General features: G+C 41.1%; 1 protein-coding gene and 1 long non-coding RNA gene across 7 annotated transcripts in view; one reads left to right on the top strand and one right to left on the bottom strand.

The window, feature by feature from the left end:
• DGKG (diacylglycerol kinase gamma) overlaps positions 1-22,944 on the bottom strand; it is a 194,942-nt gene that overhangs the window by 152,420 nt on the left and 19,578 nt on the right. For all 6 annotated transcript variants that reach the window (XR_004320963.1, XM_032482760.1, XM_032482770.1 and 3 more), the window contains exon 2: positions 3,483-3,791. Coding sequence is in view for 5 of the 6 variants with exons in the window: in XM_032482760.1 (XP_032338651.1) it covers positions 3,483-3,549 (67 nt within the window). In the remaining variant the exon portion in view is untranslated. The remainder of the gene's footprint in view (positions 1-3,482; positions 3,792-22,944) is intronic.
• On the top strand, positions 9,367-17,065 carry LOC116664426. The gene is made up of 3 exons (XR_004320976.1): positions 9,367-9,461; positions 15,425-15,427; positions 17,055-17,065. It is a non-coding gene; the product is annotated as an uncharacterized LOC116664426 (long non-coding RNA).

Genomic DNA, 22,944 nt, shown 5'->3' with positions numbered 1-22,944 from the left:
GGAGCACGAGGTACCAGCCGTGAGTGAACCCGCCACGCTGGGTCACGTGAGGCATCCTGGCTGCAGCTCTAAACACTGTGCAACAGGAACTTGTCATCCTACTGTGGCCCGTCCAGATGCCCCAGCCACAGAACCACAGGAAAAACCCCAAGTGGTTGGTTGTCATAACTCATCAAGTTTTGAAGTTGTTTTGATGCAGCAACAGATAACAGAGACACATTGTTAGGGTGAAGAAACAGCACACCAAATAGCCTAGCATGTTTGTTCTTAAAATACACATATGTATATATGTGTAGGGATATGTGTATTTTAATATTTATATTTATACACAAACACACTCGTCGTGGTTATTGCTGGGAGAGAGGACCATGAGCAGCTTGAAATTTCATCTTTCTGTTTTCTGAAATGTTTACACCTGCTTTTATTTTGTAACAAAAAATTCTTAATATCATGCTGTCCTTTTTAACAAGCACTTCACACTCAGTTCACATTAAGCTTACTGTCAGCTCCATTGTGTATATAATATCCCCAAGGGGAACTTAACATGGCTTCTCCCCTGAGAGAAGGTCACCAGAGAAGGTGTAGGGTTTGTGTTATTTAAACAGAACATGCCAAAAGCCTCTCGTCTTGACACTCTTGGCTTCTCTGACCTGGAACCCACTGGAGAAAGTTCCCAGCTCTCAGGCTATGCACTTCAGTTATTCGGCTATTGTCAAGCTCCTGTTTTCGTGGTGAGGGAAGAGCAGTTGCTATGGCAATGCAATCTGACTGAATGCCAGAATGTGTCTAAAATTGGTAGAGGTGCCTTTATCTGGGTTTCCTCTGAGGATTAATCATTTTCCAAGAATTGTACCTTTTTTTCCCTCTCTTGTTAGAACACTGGTGTCCAAGTCCCTCACACAGTTCTGGGACATGGACAATATGAGGATGGGTCAGAGGACAAGGCTGATGGTTGAAAAAAAACCACAAAGGAGCCATTTCCTATCTAATACTCTGGTTCTTTTCACCCCTGCCACCTCAACGGCTTTGCCACATTTGGGCCCCTCTGTCCGTTACCTTCCACAGAGTCCCAGGCCTTGAGGTATCTTTGCTGGCTTCACTTTGCTCCGTAAGTTTTGGTGATACTTCCACAGCAATCTTCCACAAATTGGCATTCGTTCATTGCCACAGTCCCCATCTTAGCTCTGTGCCTGCGCTCACGCTAGATTCATCCCAAGGACTTTGGACCTCCCTGACCTGGCAGCTCCCTCCTCCAGGCCACCTTGCACACAGCCACCAGATGCATGGCTCTACATTTTGCCACCTCGGTCCAAAGGCCATGCCTTGATATGCAGGGCCCTTCTGCTGTCCCCGTCCCTCCCATGCCCCCTCCCCACCCACCTGCTCCTTCTCTCCATCTGGCCCAGAAGTCCTCCTTACTGCCCCTCAGACACCCTCTCCCTCTGGACCCCTCCACCTGTGCTTCCACTGTTTCTACCCACTGCCACCATCTACTACTCACATTTTAAACTTCTTTCCTCTGTAGAGTTGCCCAGCTAACACCTCTGTTGTGCGTTAAATTGTAGCCCCTGCAAATTTGTATGTTGAAGTCCTAATCCCGCGGTACCTCAGAGTGCGACTCTATCGGAAACAGGGTCACTGCAGATGTAATTAGCTCAGATTAGGCCATACTGGAACAGGGTGGGCCCAGTCCAATACGACTGTGTCGTATACAGAGGGAAACGGGACACACACACACACACAGGGGACCGCTGTGTGAAGAAACACAAAAGACAGCCCAAAGGACAGGCTGGGAGCAGGTCCTTCTCCCCCAGCGCTCAGAAGGAACCCACCCAGCCGACAACCTGATTTTGGACTCCTAGGCTCCAGAACTGTGAGAGCCTTTCTGCTGTTCTAAGCCACTCATATCAACTTCCCCCAGCTCTAAATTCTCTGCTCGTTTGTGCACTCAGTTTCGCCATCTCTGCCAGAGGTGTCTCCCTGCTGCCTTAAACCTGTTCTCTGCTTGTGTCACAAGCACATTTCTGACTCCCTAACAAGATTCCAATTCCTCAGGGACAAGCCTTTTCTCTGCACTTCTTTTTCATCCCTGACAGAGCCTGGTAGTTTGCTGACCCATGGAGTAGGCTGAATTAGATGGAGTTTACTCTGGAGGGTGATTCCTTGCTCCTCGTCAATACATTGCAGAGTTTCTTTAAACCTAGTGCAGTCAGACAAGAGGCCACAGGCTCCAGGGTACCAGGGAAAGACCGTCCAGTAGCTCTATAGGGGGGCACATGGGGGTCACGGGGTGTCACGCCCAGAGTGACCAAAGGGGGATAGCATCTGGGCCAGCCCTCTCATTCTGCATAAGAGGACACTGAGGTTAGGGGCGTGGGGGTCAGGTGACGTGAAGGGTGGGATGGGTTAAGGTCTGTTACATCACAGAGCGAGAGCTGGAGCTGGCACTGAGCCCGATCCCCTAATTCTCAGTCCAGTACTGTGGAAAGGCTGCCTGCCCTGTGGGGTGGGGGGCAGACTGCCTAAAGGGCATCAGAGGATGACCTGAGCAAGCTCAGTATGGCAGGTCACTATGCTACAGCCCAGTGACTTACAAAGCGCCAGCACAGTTAATGAGGGGAGAGGGGTTAGGACAATGGGGTACAGTCAGCAGCGCAGTGGAGGGCTCCACAAGATGGAAGGCTCATAAAAATCAGTGCCGTTGCATAATCATGATGCACACTAGGTGTGTGCAGAGTGCAGCGGTCAGCCTGGACAGACTCCTGTCACCAGTCAGGATTAGGAGTGGCCCATGGAGGCAGGGCACACAGCAGTGCACCAGCATGTGGACATGGGCCTCATCACCACTGTGTCTTGATGCACTGAAACTACTCCTAGGTACAACTGGCAAACCCAAGAGCCCCACGTGAAAGCCCAGGCTGCTCCAGAACAAAGTCAAGAAGGAGACACGCATCAGAATTCTGCATCTTACAGAAAGAAGGCATTGGATCCAAGCTCAAGAGTATATTAAAGAAAATGACTAATATTGTAACCAAGCAGTCTGCAGTCCTTCAAAAATTATGCTATAAAGAGGTTTTGATGACCTGAGAAAATCCTTACAGTATTATATGATGTGAAAAATACAGACTGGAAGAAAAAGGGTATGTTCAGGAACTCAACCAAGTCACGCAATATGCACAGGATGAGAATGTTCCAAAATGTGCAGAGAGTTTACCCGTGATTTTTAACCTATCTTTATTTTTCTCCCCTGTATATTCTAAATTATCATGTATCATTTATAGAGCATGTATCATTTATACAGCATAAAGATAATTGTGTTCTTATGTTTAAAGACACAAATTCTGTGTTTATAAAGAAACATAAGCTGTCAGGCCTGATCTCATTCTCGGTGCTCTGCAATGATTATATTACTCTGCTGTCCAGAAAAGCTCTCCCCGACCAAGAGGAAATCCCACCCCAGGTGGGTCAATCCATTTACTCACATTCTGTGTATTTCTGGAGTTGGCCAAATTCTTCTGGAGTGAGGGAGACCCACCGTTCTTCACTCATCTTTGCTGGATGTGAGCACGTGAGCTTAGGGACAGAGTTTTGTTCACCAGGCTAAAGCCGAGGCCCAGCCTGGGGCTTGGTTCATTGCAGGTACACAATGGACAAGCCCTTCAGGAGATTTCTCAAGGACCCAAGTGTCTACGGCAGCTGCGGGCACCTTTCAGCAGATGAAGACCTCTGATATTTCTCAGGAAACATCCTTCAGTTTGTAGACAAGGTAAATTCAGAAGTCTTTGCTCCTCCTGGGCGGAAGTAGAAAAGACATTGTGAATGAGAATGTGAGAATGCATAAGTCATTTTTCTTGTTAAAAAAAAAAATCCCCAAGGGATCTTTGAGAAAGCTCTATAGAAGGCATTTGTTCTCAATAGATGGGGGATATCCTTTCAGGGAAGTCAGAAGAGGACAGACATACAGACCAGTCTGGCTGGGGTGGGGGTTGGGTGGCCAGTATGAAGAGGTAGCCATACTCCTAAACTCTGGGAAATTTAAAATGTCTCACGTGAGAGGCAGTAGTAGGGCCACCTAAGGGCATCCTCTAGGTATGAAAATGGCTCAGGCTATCAGACATCTCATGAGTGAGTACAGGGACAGTAGCCCATGTGGCGTGATTTGAAAGGTAAGCCAGTCTCTCCTCCGCTGACTTCTAAATTTCACCATTAGAGCTGGGCTTACTTTCCTCTGATGAGTCACTGAGTCACTCTGGAAATTCAAATACCCACCCCTCCTCAAAGCTGGCTAACATCCTAGTGACTGAAGCAGGTTTTTCTCCTCTCAGAAGGACAGAAACAATTAGAGGGAAAGCCTGCTGGCCCCAGTGTGGAGGAGCCTGAGGGAGTGAAGAGGGATGGATTCAGACTAACACTAACGTCGTTTCCTTTGAGCCCCTCCTGGTATGGTGACTCCATCAGTCCCACCATCAGTCATTAAATCAGTTTAGCGGGTTGTAAAGTTAACATGTTGGGCCAAGACCAGCATTTAAAAACATGAAATAGAACAGCACAGAATGGAATGAAATGGAGTTGAAAACAAGAGGGCATCTCCTTCCAGTTAGACATGTATGTGTACACCTATCATAATGTAAAATGCATTTCTTATTCCGAGTTGAGGTTAAAAAGACGTTGGAAAGCCACAAACTTAACAGGATGGGAAATAAAGACCAATGCTACCAAAGAACAAGCCCAGTGTTGATAAGAGAGGATCCATCATAGACAGTCAGGCTTTAAGGCAAGTCTGGGGAGCCTGGAGTATATGAGGAATGGTGGAGGGGCTGGGTGAGATGACCCGGTGAGGACTTGGACAGTCCTCTGGAGTAGCAGATAGACTTGGTTGGTGTGGACCTGGAGGGCTGAACTAGAGCTGAGAGAAAATGCTGGCGGGAGACCTCCTGTAAGGAGATCCTCTGTAAGGAAGACCTTCCATCAGTCAGATCTCCAACAGCAGGAGGCAATGCATGGCAAGGGAACGAGATGCCTGTATCTCTGGGAGCATTCAAGTTCTAGCTTCTCTCCTGAAAAAAAACTAATTGTTTTCTTAATCTGCTGGCCAACTGGATTCTGCTCTTTGGCACTGGCTCTTGCCATGGTTTCCAGTGTATTAGTAAAGGGAAACCTCACTGAAATGGAGTTGGGAAACCAGAAGGGGGAGCTCTCATGCAGTACCACAATTTCAGGAGGAATTAAAGCCCCCAACAGAAGAATCAACAGGAAAGAGTCATCAGTTACAGGCCCCCCAGGAGATGATGTACATTGCACTTCCTACAAGAAACTGACTACCCCAGCAACACAACCAATGAGTAACCGTCATCATCCCAAACTCTCACTTTTCTCCAACAGACTTCTGTTTAAAACATCCCCTCCCAGCTTCTTCCTTTTTCTACATAAAATAACATTCTTCTCCTTTGTATGCTGGACTTGCCTATAATAAACTATAGCTGTTTGTCCCGAACTGCAATTCCTCCACTATTCCCAAGTAAACCCTTTTTTTTTTTCTTTCTGTAAAATAACTGGCCGTTTTATTTCTAAGGTCAAAACCAGTGACCCAGTGCTCTCTCTGCAGCCTTGGACTTGTCAGAAAACAACCCCCTGGAACCTCTCTTTCTAAGTGTTCCTCCTCAGTCTCCCCCCATTTCTTCTTTTGCCATTGTTAAAAACTGGGTGTTTTCAAAATCCTATCCTCAGCCCTCTCCTCACAATACATCCCTTCCCTGAGGGACCTCATCTGCCTCCACAGCTTCAATGACCCCCAAGCACGCTGCTCCAGCCCTGCACTCTCTCCTCAGTCCAGATCTGCAGACCCAACTGTCTCCTGGGACTCCCAGGAGATGTATGTCCCAAACAACCCTGAGCTGCACCTTGCCACCCAACCTGCCCCTCTTCTGTATTCTGGTCATGCCCAAGAAGAGTCAATACTCAGGCCAGAGGTCTGAGGCTGAGTCTAAGCTCCTCACTCTCTCCTGCCAAACCCAGGCACCAGCCTGGGAGTATGACTGTCCATTGTGTGTTCCCTCCGCTCTATCATGCCAGTCGCTTTGTTAACTCAGACCCTCATCTCCTCTTGCCTTGTCTCTGACAACAGCCTCCTGCTGGTCTCCCTGCCTTGGGTTTTGCTTTCTTCCCCTTGGTCCACTCTAAATTGCCAACCAAATCACATCTTCCCTGGTAATAAAATTCTTCACTGGCTTCTACTGTCTATAGAATAAAATGTAATCTTCTTTTCATGATACACAAAAGCTTTTTATGCTCTGGCCTTTGATTATTAATTCAGTCCAAAAGCAAGACCTTTGGAAACATTTTCCATCATACAAGGGAATTCAGCACTGCACTGGTATTAACACTGCTGCTGGACACTTATTTTACACTGTGCTATATGCTTTACATATATTATCTAATTTAGTCCTCATAACAACCATGTAAATTAAGCACTGCCTTCCCTATTTTTAGACAAGGAAAATGAGGCAAGCTGTTTAGTAAATATGATGAGGAGAAAGAAGGCACCACCCAATGCTTTTGTTTAAGAATGCCTCTCTGATCTTATCATTCTGCACACTTTCAGAAGCTCAGAACTCTAAGAGGACCCAGAGACACACTACATGATAGAACAGCACAGAACCTGAAATCAGAAGGCAGGGGATGTGCATCATGGCTCTGCCTCTTACTAGCTATTTGACTTTAGATAAATTTTTCATTTCTTGAACCTTGGTTTCCTCACCTTAAAAATGGGAATGACTAATAAAAAATCTCACTGAGTTAGTGTTAGGATCAAGTGAGTTAATATATGCAAAAAAATAACCCCCAACCCCAAACCCTACCTAGCATAATGCCTATCACACAGTGGGCACTCAATAAATAGTTACTGTTATCATCCTATTGCAAATACAGCACTTAGCAATATAGCTTAATCAGTTGAGAGCAGTTGGCTGCAAAGTCTTTGTGTTGTGCTGTAGAAAGCTGAACTTGAGCTTATCCTGCTGCAGGTGGTTGTAATTTTGTAATTCCTCATCAAACTTTTTCTCCACTAGTTTTAGCACCCACTGATGATTCTCGCCTGGATTAATTACTACTATAATAGTAACTTTGTAATTCCATCCTCCATTCTATACTTACTAGTTGGAATTCTACTGTGAGAAAGAGCTTCTTTATTTCTTTATACTATACTATACTATACTATACTATACTTTCTTTATACTATAAATACTACATATACTATAAATATAGAAAGTGTTTATATAAATATACATACTATATAAGTATATTACTTTTACATATAATATATTTACTTATATTCATGGATTCCTACTTTATTCAATGGGTTATAATCCATTATCATCATTATCCTTTTTGATTCTCAAATTGTCCCAGATTTGGTTGGTGCAAGCTCATTCAAGGTGATTCCTTGTTCTTAGACATATTCCTATCATTCTTTGATCACATCTTTATTTTCTGGTACTACAAAATAATTCAGGCTCATCTTGCACTTCCTCAGTACTAGTCCTGAAGTCAGTCATTCCTCCAAAGAGCCAATTCCTTTTAGTGGAGAATGGTATTTGAAACCAAGGTTTGGGCACTAGGTATGCTCATTGCTACTGGGGTGTCACTGCTTCTAGGCCCTATCAGGGACAGAGCTGGGAAGCATATGCACGCATACACACACACACACACACACACACATGTCATCTCTGGCTATCTATCTTTCTATCCATCCATCCACTGATCCATCAGTCCACCCACCATCCATCGTTAAAAACCCCAAGTTCATATGCATACACTACAGTGTCAATTGTAGCCTACTCTCATTCCATATTGTTAAACTCCCTTCTACAGCAAGCTCTGTTTCCATGATCTACAATATACTTATTTTCTCAATCCTAAAATAAACAGAAAGTAGTTTCAGAAGTGCTAGCTACATCTCTGTGGAAAACAGAGTTCAAGATTTATTTATAGTTCCTTTGTCTTCAGCGAACAGCATATACTCAAAATACTATTTTGAAAAAGTTTCTTAGGTTAGTTCTTTCCTACTCCCATTCATTCCTGTTTGTATTTCACTGTAGGGTTTTTTTTTTCCTCCATTTCCACTGATTCTTTATTACTATGGTTTCAAAATTCAGAACCATACAAAAAGGTATCTTCAGGGAAGCCTTGCTTTCCCCCATTCCCTTAACTCTGTTCCCATCGCCCTCCTTTCCATCTTGTTCCCATCTGCTGCTTATGGTTTCTGGTTTATCCTTCCTGTTTATTTTCACACCAGTGAGCAGATATAGGGATGTTTTCTTACTTCCTCTTCTTCAGCATACAAAAGGTAGCACATTGTAGATAGTCTTTTATACATGGTTTTTTTTTTCACTTAACAGTATATCCCATGAATCTGTTCATATCTGTGCGTAGATATCTTCCTCATCTAGAACCAAACCTGGCTCCAGCATTTACTTGCTTAAAAACCGTTCAGAGGCCTCCCTTGGCCTCCAGGTTAAAAGGCAGGCTCTTTAGCCAGTTCCAGAAGATCTGTGGTACAGCTCTCCTCTCCATCCTTACTCCAATGACCTCCTGCCCCACATGCTCCCCCTTCCAGCCAAATCAACCTACTGTCTACTCCTGGCACCTAGCAAAGTACTTGGCACACGGCAAAACCTCATAAACATTAGTTAATGGACTGACAACATGACTTTAATCTACCTGGAATTCCCTTCACCCCTTCCTTCCCATAACAAACCACTACTCTACATCTGGCTCCAGATACAAAGATCACTCCTTCTCTATAGCTTTTTTGAACTTTTTGAGCAAACCAAGCTGTTCTCCCAGCTGTGTTCCCATAGAACACACAGATCCTCTACTTCTCTATTGCAGGAACTGATGGTCCCACGTGGGAGAGAGACATCCGAACAAATAATTAACACACAAGCTGGTAAGAGCAGTGGTTCAGATATGTACAGGGAACTATGGGACCATCTAATGTGTCTGTAGCAGGCATGGGCTGGGTGGAAAAAGATTCCTGAAGATGAGAAGGAGCAACACAGTAAAGAAGTATATGTTGCAATAACTCAACAAATACTCCTATTATTCACTGTTGTTCCATTGTAGCTTAGTGCTTGGCTTCATAGTGGAAGAAAGTTGCAGAATAGAGAGTAACATTTGTCTTGCTGGAGGTTTACAGGAACATTATGACCTGACCTACATGGACAGCTGCAAGAACAAAGGATTTCTACACCAAGAAGTTTGCAACAACCAACCACACCCCCTCCTCTTTTTTGTATAGAAGGAGCCTGAATTCTGACTTGGGGAAGATGGTTCTCTAGGACGTTAGTCCCCTAACTTCTTGGTCTGCTGGCTTTCTGAATAAAGTCGTTATTCCTTGCCCCAACACCTCGTCTCCTGATTTACTTGCCTGTCGTGCGGCGAGGAGAATAAGTTTGGACTCAGTTAATGCTCCCACATGATGGTCCCCTCTGGTTTTCTGCCCTTTGACAGAGATGACAGCTACCACAAGAGAGGGCTTGCTCCAGCTGACATCATCACTTGGCATCTCTCTTTCAGTAGCCTGCCCTATCACGCCCCTCTTGGAAGCTCTCTACAGTGTGAACAGTCTTTCTTATTACCACCCTGAACATCTTTGCTGACAGGAAAAAAAAATGTAATAGGATCTTCTAAATAACACTCAGATTGGATATTGTCAGGCTTGGGTGGGAGAAGAGTGTTTCATGTCCCTACAGCTATGCCACTGTGAGCACTGGCTTCAGCTCCCATGGCCTCGGTTTCCTTGTCTAAAAGCAAGGGGGTGGGAAAAATGGCTCCTAACAGCATTTTCCAGCTCTGCAATTTCATATACTGGATCCAACTCTGTTTGTTCTCTACAGATGTCAGCATGGAAATCACAAGTCAGAAGGAAGAAGGCAAATTCAATGCGTATTGAATCGCACCCCAGGTCTCTCTATTCATTCGAATGAATCAGCCACAGCCAATTATCCAGGAACAAACACCTCTTCATCTCCTCTTTTCTCTCACAAAAACATTAATTCATGAATATAGCATCAGATTGGGGGTATTTATATGCATCTGATGATTTATAACAAACCCATAATGAGTATACTTCTTAAAGGGAAGACTCACTAAAAGCTAGAAAGATAAGAACCCCTCTCTCTTCTCAGACTTGTGACGAGTCGAATCTTGATAAATGCCCCATCTCTAGGCTTTTGCTCCTGTTGAGCCTTCTTCAACTTTGTAATTCCTATGCAGACTTTGGAGTTCAGTTCAAATATCACCTACTTCTAAGACGCTCCCTTTAATTGCCTGGACTGGGCTGGACATGTCTTCTCTACTCTACGATATCTCCTTTGGCTTTTCTCCATTATGGCACTGGCCCCATGGCAGTGTACGTGCCCACTCTTTCCCTGCAAGACTCTGAGCTCCTTCAGGGTAGAAACAGTGTCCTGCACACCTCGTAGCTCTAGCAATTGGAAAATTTCTAACGGTTCAGTTCTTGACCACTAGAAAAGTGGTTCTCAACTTTTTTTGAGTGAGACCATTTGCCTGGAGCAAAAAGGTCCTCTCATACCTGTTTTCACTTCCTGGCAGCAGAAGAACAGGGTAAAAACAGAAAACTGGAGAGGAACAAAAGACACAAGTTGATGTAAAATTGTTGATAATATTAGTCCATTTAATTTATAACAGAAAACATGAACTAGTGTACACACTTTAATATTAAAATAATGACCTATAAATTTATAACTATAAATCATAATCTATAAACTTATCATAGTCACTTTATTACACTTAACCTGATAGCATGTTAGGGGTTATTTAAATTGCTTGAATTCATCAATGAACCATCACCTTTGTAGTAGTCTATTACACTGATGGTTTCCAAAAACCATGCCTCCCAGTATTCATGTCCTGTCTCTTCCCCTTGAGTCTGGGCTGTGCCTGTGACTTGCTTTAACCAAGAGAACACAGTGATGTGCCAGTGTTAGGCCTAAGCCCGAAGGCCTGGAAGCTTCCACTTTTGTGTTCTTGGGAGCACTGAATCGCATGTCAGAAGGTCAGCCGCCTTGCTAGAGAGATTACAGAGAAACTACGTGGAAAGAGGGAGACCTAACGTCACGTGGAGGAGAACTGAGCAACCCAGCTGATGAAGCCCCTGCTGGAAGATCCCAGGCAAGCCATCCAGCCAGCAAGCAGCCATGTAAGCCACCCTAGCTCTGGTGCAGACACGGAAGGCAAGGAGCCATTTTGCATTTTATAGCTTTAATCACCATGATGTCAGGTGGAGGTGAGCTGTCCCTACTGAGTCCTGCCTGAATTCCTGGTGCACAGAATCATGCAGAATAATAAAGTGACTGTTGAGCCCCTATGTTTTAGCAGTAGTTAGTTATGCAGTCATAAATAACCAAAATAACTAAAGAAGCACGTTTGGGTTCAGACTCTACATGTATCTGTTTAGCAAGAAAAAATGCATGATTCATGCTTCAACTGCAACTTGTTCATGTCTTAAAATCCAGTAATTAGAAAATTATAGGCCTAAAATACCTTCGATGCAAATATGTATCACTGCATGCTGTCAGGTTAACCAAATATCGTCCACAAACTAATGCGATAATGATGAAGTTAAATGAACTATCATTTCTAATTAAGAAGCAAGAATAACAGTAGCTGAACATTACAACCAATTCACAACGAGTCTGACGTTGGGCGACTTTCCCCCAGGTCACAGGGTTCTAACCGTCTGTCTGAGGGAGCAGGCAGTTGTTGCTGAGCATTTAGAAGAGCCTGACTTCACAGATAACCTAATTAGAGCCCCTGGGGAACTTGGTAATGATCTAATTTGAGTTCATGAATAGCAAACATGAGTAATCTCTAATAACTAATTTAGTAAATTACCAGTATATAGTCCTTACACAAACATGAAAATAAAAGTCTTGGATTTGTGTGCTACTCATAAGAATTCAGAGAGGACTTGCACTTGAGTACTTTGCATCTCATTAGTGGCCTCAAAGTGAACATGAAAAGCCCTGCTCTGGGGGAGGATTGAAAATGTCAAGCCGAACAGAGCTGCCCAGGTGCAGGGGGCTGGTACCCCGGAGACGCATGCAGTCTCCTGGGAGAAGCTGAGACCTGCTACTTAAGGGGCACAGGCAGGCAGTGACAGATTGCGGAGTGTTTACATCCCAGGGCCATCACAGATCAAGTGGGCTCATTCATTCATTTATTTGTTCATCCATTCTACAAGTCATTATAATAAGAAGCCATGGCACTAACCTTCATTTACAGACTACCACACATCTGGTGCTTTGCACAGTGCATCTGTAATAGTCACCAACCTCTGAGAGGAAGATATTTTGAAGCCCATTTGATAGCTGTAAAAACAGCCCCAGAGTGATTCCCCTAAGTGGTATTTGGGGAGGGACTACATTATATTAAACATGAACAGAGAATGGAATAGAATGCAAAATGTGCAAGATGTTTGAGGTAAAACATGAGACCTCAAAAAAAAAAATTATTCTTGCCCTGGGGCCACCTTTAACCGGTCTCAAAAATGTGGGAGGATGTTCACTTGGCTCTGCCCGAGGGGCACTACAGTGGAAATGCTAAAGAAGTGGGGCTGTAAATAGCAACACCGAGGTCTGATTCTGACTTCAGAGCTGAGAGGCTGATGTAGGGAAAAGATCATGAGAGGAGGCCTCCTTCATGAAACTCCTACCTGAGAAAATGACTCACATCCAGTGTCAGGGAGACTTCCTCCCAAGACATCAAGCACCACTCTGGCACTGGAACTAGACAGAAGAGAGTTCAAATCTTGGATCTACCACTTACAACTATGTGACATCAAACAAGTGTTCTTCGACTCTAAATGGGAATAATAATAGTAGTCATACATGTTTCACAGGGTTGTTATGAGAATTATTTGTATAACTTTTGTGAAAGTCATAGCAAGTAAAATTTCCTATCAGTGGTTCTTAAAATATGATCTTCACACCAGCAATACTGGCATCAACCAGGAACATGTAAGAGAAGCAAACTGTCAGAATCTACCCCAGATCTACAGAAATTCAGGGTGGTCCAGCAATCTGTGTTTATAGCGTCCTGGGGATTCTGATGCTTGCCAGTGTTTATAAGCACTACTTTACATTACTGCAAGGGACAGGATGAAGAAGAGAAGCTTGGAATACCTGGAGCTAGTCCTTCTCCTGAAGAGGGCCCTAAAGCAGACAGATACTGGGTCTCTCAAGTCAGTTCCACTTCCTCAAGGCAGGAACACATTACAGGGAAGCCAGAGCCCTATGATTGCCAGACGCCTGTCATCCTGCCTAGCTCCTGAAATTCTCATGTTATGACTTATATTGCCTGCAGAATTTACCTTTCTTTACTATCTGGATCTATGTTTCATAGTTCTGTGACATTTTGTACCAAATATATAATCTCGAGAGGGCACAGAACAGATAATGAGAATTTCCTACCATAAAGTGAAGGGCAAAACCCAACAAACAAAAAAGCCTGAGAGGGTAAGAAAAACACAGCCGTATTCATGCCACAGTGCATCCCTATCTCAGAAATGGAATTGTCACAGAAGAGACACCCCAAGACATGAGTATGGTGCTTGGGCAAGTCTAGAAAAAGATAGCACTGTAAAAACACCAGGTATTGTGGTGGCAGTGGTATGGTGTGTGCTTGTGTGTGTGATAACAATAACCACAACAAAACCACACTAGAGACAACACTCAAGTGTGGAAGAGTGTAAAACCTCATTCAGCAGTGTAAAGTTTCTGTGGGCCAGGAGGAACTTGTGGTGAGCTGGCCCATGAGCATTCTCCACTTCATGAACCTCTTGTGTTCTCTTTCCCCTCCCTCCTCTGCTACCCCTCCATCTCCCATTCTCTAATTCTCCTTTCTTCTTCCTTCTTCCCACCTCCTGCTTCCCATAACAACCTACCTAAACAACAGCTACTATTTATTGAGAATCTACTGCCTTCTCTACATTAATATAATCTTCCAAATAATATTTCAAGGTATGTATTATTATGCCACTGTATCTAGGATAAGACTTCTTGCAGGCAGCTGAGACATTATTCAAACCCACATCTGCCTGATGCAAAGCCCATATTTCGTTCAGCATCTGTGCTGGCTTTCAGACCTAGGAAGATTATTAATATCATCTCTAGATTGTAGACTGCCTGAAGATCAATTTTATGACTCATTTCCAGAACCCAAATTTAGTTTATAGAAGGTTCTGGGCAGTCATGTACCTCTTCCTCCACCAACTCCATAGAGCAACAACGTCCTCTGAGCAATCATGCAATAGTGATTCAGCACCATGGACAACAGCACCCAGGGCTGCCTACACCTTATTCTGATGCCTGACCACATGTCCCTGGATGGCCCCCTCCACCTCAGAGGTGTCTGGGCTCCAGTATGAAAAACACTACTAATTATGGCTACCTTTACAACATGCCAGACTGTCCTAAGCAATTTACACTATCTGGTTGTCTACAAATAACAAACCTATGAGGTAGATATAAATATTATGTCCATTTGAATGATGAGGAAACTGAAGCACAGAGGGTTAAGTACCTTGTCCTAGGTCACGTAGCTAAGAATGAATAAATACAGGATTTAAATCCACATAATCTGGCTCTGGAGGTTGTTCTTCACCATTATGGCATGTGACACAAGGACAACAGGGGCACTGAAACCATACAGCAGTCCTTGGCATTAGACGGTCATCAAGAAAATAAGAACATATTTATAATAATTTTAAAATATTCTAATTTGAATAAAAGTACAAAATCTAAAACATTTCATAGATGGCTTATCATTTCTGGATTCATAAACACTACAGCCTGATGGAGTTTTGGAAACTGAAAAGAAAGACATTCATTTCCCAAGCAAATCAGAGAAGGTGGAATGGTGTGGTGCAACCCTGGTTCTGATATTTAGTAGTAGGTGACTTTAAGCAAGTCAATTCCACTCTACTCTCTAGAGTTCCTCATCTGATAATTGCAGAGTGGCATAAGTAACATCTACGGTTCTTTCTAAAAGTAACTCCATTTTCCTTCTAGAAATGTTAGACATTATCTCTTTGCTCTTGCCACACAGTATCTGGTACTATCATTTTAGGGCAGGAAATGTCATTTGTTTTTATATTAATTTAAATCATACTTCATTGAATAGAAACAATAATACGACACATTGCCACCTTATCAAATTGTAAACAATTTAAAAATAGGTAACATCCCTGTTGGTTAGAAAGCAAGGAAACAGAAACTCTCCAATACTGCTGGTATTGAAGTAAATTAGACAAAATCGCACTCCATCAATAGCCTCAAAATGTACATTTCTGCATAATTTTGCTTTTATAATTTTCTCTTAAGAAAGTAACTATGGTAGTGAGGTAGTGACCAAGATGATGGATTAAGAAGACCCCAAGCTTATCTCCTCCCACAGGCACACCAAAAATACAACTATTTATGGAGCAACTATTGATGAGAAAAACTGGAAGACCAGCAGAAAAGATCTTATATAACTAAAGATATAAAGAAGGAACCACAAGGAGAAGGGTAGGAGGGGGCAGAGATGTGGTATAGTTAAGACCCATACTCCCAGGTGTGTGACCCACAAATAGGAGGATAATTAAAACTGCAGAGGTTTCCCCCAAGGAGCCAGGGGTCTGAGCTCCATATCAGGCTCCCATACCGGGAAGATGAGCCCCCAGAAAGTTTGGCTTTGAAGGCCAGTGGGGCTTACTTTCAGAAAAGCCAGAGGATTATGGGAAATCTTAAAGGGCATGTACAAAATCTCACATGCTCCAGGATCCAGGGTAGAAGCCGTCATTTGAAAGGAGGCTGGGTAAGACCCACCTACTGATCTTAGAGAGCCTCTGTGAAAGATAAGAGGCAACTGGAGCTCACCCTGGGATAAAGACAGTGGTGGCAGCTATTATGGGGAGCTTGTTCTACCACGTGTACGCTGGTGCTGGCAAGGGCCATTCTAGAGTCTTCTCTCTAGCTTACTAGCCTCAGGACCCAGCCCCGCCCACCAGTTTTTCAGCACCAGTACTGGGACACCTCAGGCCAAGCAACCAGCCAGGCAGAGACACAGCCCCACCCACCAGCAGGCTAACACCAGGTCTGGGACACCTTGGACACCACAGTCAGCCATGTTAGGAATTGGCCCCACCCACAGGCAGGCAGACACTAGAACCAGGACCCCTGGCACCAAAACTACCTACTCCAGAACTCAGCTCCACCCATCAGTGGGCCAGCACTAGCCCTGCGCCACCACCCCCCCTCAGCCAGCAGCCTCATGACCTGGCCCCATCCATCAGTGGACAGTAGCCTCCACACAAGGCAGGGCCTGGCAAACAACCGGACCAGGGGCCAGCCATGCCTACCAGATGGCCCATGATAATCAGCCCTCCATGACAGAAGGACTCACCAGCTCACATAGGGGGCACCCCTAGAACATACAGCTCTGGTCACTAGAGGTGGGTGAGCTGCTGGGATACACAGGATGTCTCCTACAAAAGGCCACTTCTGGAAGCATAACCAATCTACCAGATAGGCAGAAATAAAAACAACAAATTAGGGAAAATGAGGTGACAGAGGATTATGTTCAAAACAAAGGAACAAGATATAACCCCAGAAGATGAGCTAAGTGAAGCAGAGAAAAGCAATCTACCCACTAGACAGTTCAAAGGACTCAGGAGAAGGATGGACGAACAGAGTGAGAAGTTAGAAGTTTTAATAAAAGAGAAAGTATAAAGAACCAGAGATGAAGAATACAGTAACTGAAACGAAAAATACACTAGAATGAATCAACAGTAGATAATACAGAGGAACGGACCAGCAAGCTGGAAGACAGAGTAGCAGAAATCACTGCAGCTGAAAAGGAAAAAGAAAAAGAAAAAGAAAAGAAATGAGGACAGTTTGAGATCTCTTGGACAGTGTCAGGTGTACTAACATTCATATTATAGGGGTTCCAGAAGGAGAAGAGAGAGAGAAAGGGGCAGAGAATAATTGAAGACATAGTGGCTAAAAACTTCCGTAATCTGGGAAAGGAAACATACATCCAAGTCCAGGAAGCACAGAGAGTCCCAAACAGGATAAACCCAAAGAGGACCACACCAAGACACACTGCAAGTAAAATGGCAAAAATTAAAGATAAAGAGAGAATATTAAAACAACAAGTTACATAAAAGGGAATTCCCATGAGGCTATCAGCAGACTTTTCAGTAGAAACTCTGCAGGCTAGAAGGGAGTGGCATGGTGTATTTAAAGTGATGAAAGGGGAAAACCTACAACCAAGGTTTTCATTCAGACTTGATGGAGGTATCTTAAGTTTCATAGGCAAGCAAAAGCTAAAAGAGTGGAGCACCACCAAACCAACTTTACCAGAAATGTTAAAGAGACTTCTCCAGGTGAAAACGAAAAGGCCACAACTAGAAGCATGAAGATTATGAAAGGAAAACTCATCAACAAAGGCAAATATACAGCAAAGGTAGTAAACCAATCACGTAAAAAGCTAGTAGGAAGGTTAAGTGACAAAAGTAGTAAAGTAATCCATATCTGCAGTAAGTAGTTAAGGGATACACAAAACACAAATATGTAAATATGATGTCAGTAAACGTGGTGGTGGTGAGTAAAAATGTAGGGCTGTTAAAATGCATGTGAACTTAAGAGATTAGCAACTTAAAATAATCATATTGCTATGTACAGTGTGGGGAATATAGTCAATAACTATGTAATATCTTTGCATGGTGACGTATCATAACTAGACTTACTGTGGTAACCATTTTGAAATATATATAAATACCATAACACTGTTGTGTAACAGGAATTAGCATAGTGTTATAGGTCCATTATACTTCATATGAGCAAACTCACAGAAAAAGAGGTCAGATTTGTGGCTACCAGAGGTGGGGGTGGGGGAAGGGAAAAATAGATGAAGGTGGTCAAAATGTAGAAACTTTCAATTATAAGATAAATAAGTACTAGGGATGTAATGTACAACATGATAAACAACTATACTGCTGTCCGTTACATATCAAAGTTGTTAAGAGAGTAAATCCTAAGAGTTCTCATCACAGGAAAAAATGTTTTTGTTTCTTTAATTTTGTATCTGTATGAGATGATGGATGTCACTGAACTTGTGTGTTAATCAATTCATAATGTATGTAAGTCAAATCGTTATGCTGTACACTTTAAACTTATGCATTGTGGTATGTCAATTATATCTCAAACTTAAAAAACAAAACATAAAAATGAGGATGTTCCTTATGAACTATTATGGACAACTCATCAGGATTTATTACTAAGAGAGAAGTTAAAGTTGTAGAATAGTATAAACAGTACAAAAAGTTGGGGAGGAATAAAAAATATTTTTATATATAATAAAAAAAGAAAGTAACTATGGCCAATAATAACAGCACTACCTCTGAGACTCCTGTTAGCACTTCTATAAGATTTCAACTCCAAGGATATTTTTGGCAGCATTGTTTATAGCAGCAAAATATTCCAAACAATTTAAATGTCTCATAATATGGGACTTCTAAATACACTTTGGTACATGCATCTAATTAAATACTCTGAAGTTACTGAAACTAACCAATGACATTTTTCACAGAAATGGGACAAAAAATATTAAAATTTGTATGAAACACAAAAGACCCTGAATAGCCAAAACAATCTTAAGAAAGAAGAAAAAGGAGCAGGGGAAATCACGCTCCCTGACTTCAGACTATATTACAAAGCTACTAGAAAACTACTAGTAATCAAATCAGTGTGATGCTGGCACAAAAACAGACACATAGATGAACAGAACAGGATAGAAAGCCCAAAAATAAACCCATGCACTATGGTCAATTAATTTATGACAAAGGAGGCAATAGTTTTGGAGAAACAATGGAGAAAAGACAGTCTCTTCAATAAATGGTGCTGGGAAAACTGGACAGCTACCTGTAAAAGAATGAAATGTGAACATTCTCTAACACCATATACAAAAATAAACTCAAAATGGATTAAAGACCTAAAAGTAAGACCAGATACATAAAACTCCTAGAGGAAAGCATAGGCAGAACACTCTTTAACATAAATTGCAGTGATATTTTTTGAACCAGCTCCTAGAGTAATGGAAATAAAAGCAAAAATAAACAAATTGGACCCAATTAAACTTAAAAGCTTTTGCACAGCTAAGGATACCATCAACAAAATGAAAAGACAACATACAGAATGGGAGAAAATATTTGCAAATGATGCAACTGACAAGGGACTCATCTCCAAAATATACAAACAGCTTATACAGCTTAATATAAAAAAAAAAAAAAAAACAAGCAACCCAATAAAAAAAAATGGGCAGAAGACCTAAATAGACATCTCTCCAAAGAAGACATCCAGATGGGCAACAGGCACACAAAAAGATGCTCAACATTGCTAATTATTAGAGAAATGCAAAACAAAACTGCAGTGAGGTAGCTCCTCATACCAGTCAGAATGGCCACCATTAAGACGTCTACAAATAATAAATGCTGGAGAGGGTGTGGAGAAAAAGGAAGCCTCCTATACTATTGGTGGGAATGTAAATTGGTGCAGCCACAGTATGGAGGTTCCTTAAAAAAGTAAAAATAGAGTTACCATACAATCCAGCAATCCCACTCCTGGGCATATATCTGGAGAAAAATATAATTCAAAAAGACACATGTACCCCAATGTTCACAGCAGCACTATTTACAATAGCCAAGACATGGCAACAACCTAAATCTCTATCGGCAGATGATTAGATGAAGAAGATATGGTGTATTATATATATATATATATATACACACACACACACATACACAATGGAATACTACTCAGCCATGAAAAAGAATAAAATAATGCCATTTGCAGCAACATGGTTGGAACTAGGGATCATCATTCTAAGTGAAGTAAGCCAGAAAGAGAATGAAAGATACTGTATGATATCACTCATATGTGGAATCTAAAAAAAAGACACAAATGAATTTATTTATAAAACAGAAACAGATTCATAGACATAGAGAACAAACTTATGGTTACCAGAGGGTAAAGGGGTGGGAAGGGATAAATCGGGAGTTCAAAAGTTGCAGATAGTAACTACTCTATATAAAATAGATAAACAACAGGTTTATACTGTATAGCACAGGAAACTATATTCAGTGTCCTGTAGTAACCTATAATGAAAAAGAATATGAAAATGAACATATGTATGTGCATGTATGACTGAAACATTATGCTGTACACTAGAAATTGACACAACATTGTAAACTGACTATACTTCAATAAAAAAGAATGCCAAAAAAAAAAAAAACCCACCAGAAACCCTAACAGCACTCCTGTATAGCAATCTTCATCTCAGAATGTACTTTCCTGGAAAGCCAATTTGCAACAATATGGAAAAAATTAAAAAAACCCGTATAGTCTTAGGTAACTTCTTGTTGAAAAAGAAAATGAAATTATGGAAGAGTCACATATCAATCTAGTAAATGTGCAATTTGTTTAAAGGACACTTTAAACCCTAAATGAATTTCTTAGAAAACAAGGAAGATGAAAAAAAAAACAAAAACAAACAAAAACAACCCAAGCCTCCAGGTCAAGAAGCTGGAAAAGGACAAAAGAAAGCTAAATAAAGTTGAAGAGGGCAATACTAAAGATGAAGGTAGAAAGTAATCAGCTAGCTGCACAACAAAACAATTGGGACAGTGAGTAAACAAAATCTAAAACTCTTTTTGCTGTTGTTAAAAAAATCAATAACATGGACAATTCTTTGGCAGAGAGAGAGGAGAAGGAGGAAGAGGAGGAACCAGCATATCAGGAGTGAAAAAGGGGCATAAGTATAAATGCAAGAGATTTTATTAAATTATAGGAGAATAAGATATTCAACTTTACATAACTACATTTGAAAGCCTAGATGAAATGGGAAGATTTTGAGAAAGTATAAATTATTAAAAGTGAGCCGAGAAATAGAAAAGACTGACTAGTTGAATAATAACACATGAAATTCAATCAACAGTCAAAACTCTACTTGCTCTACGCTCCTGATCCAAACATTATTACAGGCAAGTTCTATGAATCATCAAGAAACAGATCATTCTCCTCTTAGAGAAGTTGTTCCAGAGCATAGAAAAAGATGTTAAGTTACAATTCATATTATGAGGCCAGAATAACTCAGTTACGAAAGCTGATAAAGATCACAAATAAAAATAAATTATAGACCAATCTCTTTACTAAATTAAGCAAAGACCCCAGAAGATTGCAAAATCCAGTATAGTATTAAAAGAATAATACAAAAAAAGAATAATACATACAGTTATTTCAGGAGAGCAAGTTGAGTCAACATTGCACAACCTATCAATATAATTCACTATAGTTTTAAATATAATTCACTACATTAAGAGAATAAAAGCGCAATTCTTATGACCATCTCAATACATTCAGAAAGAAAATTTATACAATTTAACACACAAGTAACAAAAGCAAACATACCTGTAAGCACGTTAGAAGGTAAATGGAACATCTTTTACTTCATAATAGCTATCTACCAAAACCCCACAGCAAACTTCATACTTGGATGGCAAAATATTACTGGGGAGGTAATGTACAACATGATGACTACAGTTAACACTGCTGTATGGTGTATTTGAAAGTTAAGAGAGTAGATACTAATGAGTTCTCATAAGGATTTTTTCCTTTTTCTTTTTCTTTTTTGTATCTATATGAGATGGTGGATGCTAACTAAACTTATTGCAGTAATGGTCTCATAGTTTTGTAAGTCAACCATTATGTGGTAAAGCTTATTCAGTGTTGTATGTCAATTATATCTCAACAAAGCTGGAAAATAAATAAAAAATAAAGATAAAAAAGATGAGATACTCTGCTGGGAAATAATAAATGTATACTTTTTTATTGAGATATAGTTGGCTTACAATATTATATAAGTTTCAGGTATATAACATAATGACTTACAATTTTTAAAGATTATACTCCATTTATAGTTATTATAAAACATGGCTATATTCCCTGTATTGCACAATATATCCTTGTAGCTTTTTTCTTGTATACATGGTAGTTTGTACCTCTTAATCCTCTACCCCATCTTGCCCCTCCCCCTTCTCTTTCCCCACTGGTAACCACTAATTTTCTATATCTGTATATCTATACACTAACAATGAACTACCAGAAAGAGAAATTAAGGAAACATCTCATTTACAGTCACATCAGAAAGAATAAAATACTTAGGAATAAACTTACCTAAGGAGATAAAATACCAGTATTCAAAAAACTACAAGACATTGATGAAAGAAACTGAAGACAATGCAAATGATGAAAATATAGACCGTGTTCATGGATTGCAAGAATTTTTAAAAATGACCACAAATGTATTCTTATTTTTTAAAATGGCAAAAATTAGAAGCGTTACATCAAAATCAAGGACAAGATAAGGATGCATGTTAATTCCTCTACTATTCAACAATCTATTTGAAGTCCTAGGCAATGCACTTAAATGAGAAGAAATAAAAGGTGTTCATATTAGAACAGAAAAGGTGAAACTGTCACAATTTTTAAATGATATGATAGTACACTTAGAAAAACCAAGAGAATAAAACAAACTATTAAGGAATTTCAAGAAAGTGACTGCATATGAAATCCATATTAAAGAATGAATTGCTTTCCTTTACACAAGCAACAGCCAATTAGAAAATACAACATAATAGAAAAGGATCTCTTTCAGAATTTTAATGAAAAGTAGAATGTATCCTGGAATAAATCTAACAAGAAATATGCAAGGCCTTTATGGAGAAGTCTATAAAAATTTACTGAGGGACAGAAAGGAAAACCTGAATAAACGAAGAACTATCTTACTCATGGAAAGGAAGACTCAGTCTAGTTCTGGTACAGT

The sequence above is a fragment of the Camelus ferus genome, chromosome 1 (assembly GCF_009834535.1).
Source record: "Camelus ferus isolate YT-003-E chromosome 1, BCGSAC_Cfer_1.0, whole genome shotgun sequence".
Taxonomy (NCBI): Eukaryota; Metazoa; Chordata; class Mammalia; order Artiodactyla; family Camelidae; genus Camelus; species Camelus ferus.
The sequence above is the reverse complement of the archived record's forward strand: the minus strand, read 5'-3'. Positions and strand labels throughout refer to the sequence as shown.